This window comes from Bidens hawaiensis, unplaced genomic scaffold, assembly GCF_021521415.1.
Source record: "Bidens hawaiensis isolate Kalapana, Puna unplaced genomic scaffold, B.hawaiensis_p1.1 tig00010169_1, whole genome shotgun sequence".
Taxonomy (NCBI): domain Eukaryota; kingdom Viridiplantae; phylum Streptophyta; class Magnoliopsida; order Asterales; family Asteraceae; genus Bidens; species Bidens hawaiensis.
Genome location: NW_027491772.1, coordinates 489,193 through 493,071, shown reverse-complemented (window position 1 = coordinate 493,071; position 3,879 = coordinate 489,193). Strand labels below are relative to the sequence as shown.

Below are 3,879 nucleotides of genomic sequence, written 5' to 3'. Positions count from 1 at the left end.
TCAAGTCCTGCATTACACAAAAATTGGGAAAAAATGTGATAGCACATTGGAGATCTTGCGACAATTTACTGACGCATAAAAGATTGCATTTAAAATCGGGGACATGTAGGACACCCTTTATTGTTATTCCATTAGGCAAGGTGTATTCTCCTCTACCGTCAACGGCTATGGAATCCCCATTTGGTATAACAACGGGTGGTTCATGCTTTTTCTTAATTTTATTTTTGAGGTAAAAATCATTGAAAATTATGTGATCGGTGGCACATGAGTCAATAACCCACTTACCTTCATGGCTAGTATTACCTGCCATGTTAGCAACCAACGTGTTTTCTTCTTCAATAACATTAATCTTATCGCCAAAGATCTTCACGAATTGTTGGTATTGCTCCTTTGTCAAACCTGGTATGTTGCTCGTTCCCTTTTCAACACAATCGACATTTGGTTTAGCCTTTTCATGTGTTCCTTTACCCAGCCACCATTCCGGATACCCAATAAGTTTAAACATCCTTCTTTCTTATGACCATCTTTTTCACAATAATCACAATGTTCAATCCGTTCACCTAAATTACGCTTTCCATCATTATAAACAAATTTGTTTTGTGACAAATTCAGATCCTTCTTCCTAGGCGAAAAGCTTGAAAGGTAGTTGCATCATTGATTGGTATTTTTGAACCAAAAATGGCTCTTTGCTGTTCATCATCGTATACCAAATGGTAGGCTGAATTGTGGGCAGGTGTATGTTGCATAGCGAGGATTTGAGTACGTATGGTTCCATACTCGCTATCTAGACCAAGGAGAAATTCATATAGCCTCTCTTTGTCCTTGAGGTCATTAAGTTTCTTTCCGAGCCCGCATGTACATCCGTTACACATGCATAAAGAAATCGGAAACATGGACTCGATTTCGTCCCAAATGGAACGTAGCCTCGTGAAGTAGGCGGAGATGGACGATCCTTCCTGTTTGATCATGGTCAAGGAATGCTTCAGCTCGTATGCCTTTGGTGCGTTATCCTTTCCGAAACGTTCTTTCAAATCTGCCCAAATCTCTTGAGTTGTGGAAGCATATTTTACGCTGGTTCGTATTTCTTTCTCCATTGCCGTGTTCAACCAGCCCTTAAGCATGGCATCACACAGCATCTAGGCCATGTAGGTTGGTGAATCAGGTTCCGGTTTCTTGATTGACCCATCGATGAAGCCTACCTTGTTCTTAGCAAACAAGAAATTCAACATCTCTTGGGACCAATTTGTGTAGTTTCCATCGGTAAGCACGTCATTAACGTGTAACTATCTCGGATAATCAGAGGCATGTATGTAATACGGAGAGGTATGATCAGCAACCCCTCCATCGGTTTGTTTTCTTTGGTCGCCGATCATGGCTGAGTCAAATTTTTCTTTATCACCGGTCATGGCGGCGATTAAGGTTTTGGTTGTGGATTGTTGGTTTATTTTTGAGTGTAGAATCTTTTATGTGTATGTTCTAATATCATAACAAAATGGTGATAGTTTTATAATGTGAGATGAAGGAAAGAATGGGTGATAGTTTTATACTTCCATAAAAACATCTTGGGAGAGTGACTATAAAAGATGAGAGAGAAGAGAGAATTGATGGTTTTAGAAGGTTGTGCGTAGGATAAGTGAGAGAAAAAAAATTTAACTTATGAACATATATCATGTGACACTTTTAAAAGTACTCCAAAAAAATATTGTGAATGCTCTTACAATAAAATGTATATTTATCATTATCAAACAAATTGGTTTAACCAAATGCATAGTAACAAATTAAAACAAAGAAATATGGTGGCATTTGGTTGAAACACATTAGAATAAGAGCTCAACGGGTCCTTTGTCCCGAAGCTGATGTGTTTTTGAAAAGAGTTCAACAGGTCATGCACAGTAACTCATCGACGGCAAAAACCATAATTTTGTTTTCAGTAGGATCAAATTTGCCATTAAAAAAGGGTTGCGGTGCTCCTTGTTGCCCCCTACCTCTTGATTGTAATTGGATGTTTTTTATGGGGAGAAAATTGTAAGAAAGAAGAGAAAAAGAATGCATAACTATGATTCATTCATTATATAAGCATCATCATCCGTATAAGTTAGTATTGTTATACATCGTAGTATAAGTTAGTATTGTTATACATCATAATCAAGCTGGGTATAGTATAAGTCATGACTATCATGGTTCTCTATGGTTTATGGCTGTGATGATGTTCTGGTTTATGGCGTGGCAACTGGCAACCTATGTTGTAGTCGTGTAGCACACTAGAGCCTTGGCTAACAACCAGTGTCAGTTTTGTGAATGTGGGTTTTCTAAGTTTAGTCATCAAATTCACGAATTTGGGTTTTTTTCAATTCCGTTGCAACGCGCATGCACTACTTACTAATTATACCATAAGTTTTAAAACAAGAGTCATAAGCTTGATGAACATTCGAAGCTAGATTAAAAGTTGGGCAGTCATTTATTATTTTGATATATAAAGACAAGATGAAAGCCACGATTATTATTCATCTTATTATTAGAAACTACCCTCCCATGCATCTCAAAGATCAACTAGAGATGCAACTCTCCTTCATTTGCCTCATACTTCAGAAGGTGCATTGCTGGCTCATGTCCAAATTGCACTGATTGGGCAGATCCTGAACAATCTGCCTCACCATCTCCGACTGCTGCCTGCCAAACCTCCCGAATTGCGACTGCTGCTTCATCACTCTGCTAGCTATCTCTCTAATGGCCCTGCACTCACACCCATTCTTCATGTACTGGAGCTCGTCACAGCACTGTTGAAGTTCTGGCGATTGTTCTTGTTGATAGCCGACGCTCATCTCAGGGTACTGGAGTTGTTGTGTGACGAACCTGTTGAAAATATCGTTATACGATTAGGGTTTGTGCTTAATATATGATTATGATTGTGTTAGAGTACTATCTAACATTGGAAAAGGTGGAATCTCATATTATGTCCTAAACTAGCTAGCAAAGTTAAGGTAAACAATGTATGTGATCCTTTGATAATGAATCTTTAAGAATATTTATATAGTGTACCTTTGGCATTTGTTGACTGGCCTTTGGATATCAGTTTCGCTGCATTGGGGCTGTGATCCGCCAAAAGGAGGCGTGGGCTTGGGGAAGAAAGGGATTTGGAATGGGAAATCGATCGGGTTGCTTCCAATTCCGCATTGTGTTTGAAGGTTGCATAGGTTAGGGATGGCCTGAGCCTTCTGCCTCAACTGTTGTGACTGCTGAGAACCGAGGAATGGTATAAAGCTATGCCACTCTTGTTGTTGTTGTTGCTGGGCTTCTTGGAACACCTGCTTCACGGCCTCACATTGGCACGGCTCGTTGATGTTTTGGAGCACTTGGCAGCATTGCTGGATGAATGGCTCCTGGAACCCCTTCATAGGGAAGTATCCTTGGAATGGAATACGGCCCTTCTGGAGGAACGTGCGGCACGGGTTCAGGTTCTGTCCCTGTAACTGTCGGCGACATTGCATTTGCTCTCCGAATGGGAAATCGAACTCGTCGTTGATGGCGGTGGTGACGATGGTTGCATGGGCAGTAACCAGGGCGACGAAGGCGAGTGCGAGAGCTATTAGCTTTGCCATTGTTGGTTTGTTGTGTGAATTTGCTGTGTGAATTAGGGTGGTATATATAGTGGTTTTAGGGTTTGCATGGAGGTATATACGTGGAGAGGTGTATTTAATCGGTGGCGCAATATGCTTATTTGTTGAGCATTTATTAAGAACACGTACAAGTTTTTACATGAAAAATGTAGCAAGTGGAATAATGGTTTGGAGTATCTGTGAGGTGTCAATAGTGTTGATGGTGGTTTTACATGAAAAGTGTAGCAAGTGGAAGTGTGTTTTGGAGTATGCATGTGGTGTC

At 40.3% G+C, this 3,879-nt stretch overlaps 2 protein-coding genes across 2 annotated transcripts; both read right to left on the bottom strand.

The window, feature by feature from the left end:
* Window positions 1–608: 608 nt before the first annotated feature.
* LOC143534517 (uncharacterized) lies at window positions 609–1,094 on the bottom strand. The gene has a single exon (XM_077028984.1). It carries the CDS (start codon window positions 1,092–1,094, stop codon window positions 609–611), a length of 486 nt encoding a protein of 161 aa, XP_076885099.1.
* A 1,409-nt stretch (window positions 1,095–2,503) lies between these two features.
* On the bottom strand, window positions 2,504–3,599 carry LOC143534501 (2S seed storage protein-like). The gene is made up of 2 exons (XM_077028971.1): window positions 3,040–3,599; window positions 2,504–2,853 (listed from the first exon to the last, which is right to left on the bottom strand). Exons 1-2 carry the CDS (start codon window positions 3,597–3,599, stop codon window positions 2,586–2,588), a joined length of 828 nt encoding a protein of 275 aa, XP_076885086.1. The 3' UTR covers window positions 2,504–2,585.
* Between the last annotated feature and the right edge of the window lie 280 nt (window positions 3,600–3,879).

Coding starts and splice junctions, on each gene's coding strand:
- LOC143534501 (XM_077028971.1), bottom strand. CDS start 3,599: ATGGCAAAGCTAATAGCTCTCGCACTCGCCTTCGTCGCCCTGGTTACT. Junction 2,854..3,039: donor CCAGTCAACAAATGCCAAAG/GTACACTATATA, acceptor TATTTTCAACAG/GTTCGTCACACAACAACTCC.
- LOC143534517 (XM_077028984.1), bottom strand. CDS start 1,094: ATGGAGAAAGAAATACGAACCAGCGTAAAATATGCTTCCACAACTCAA.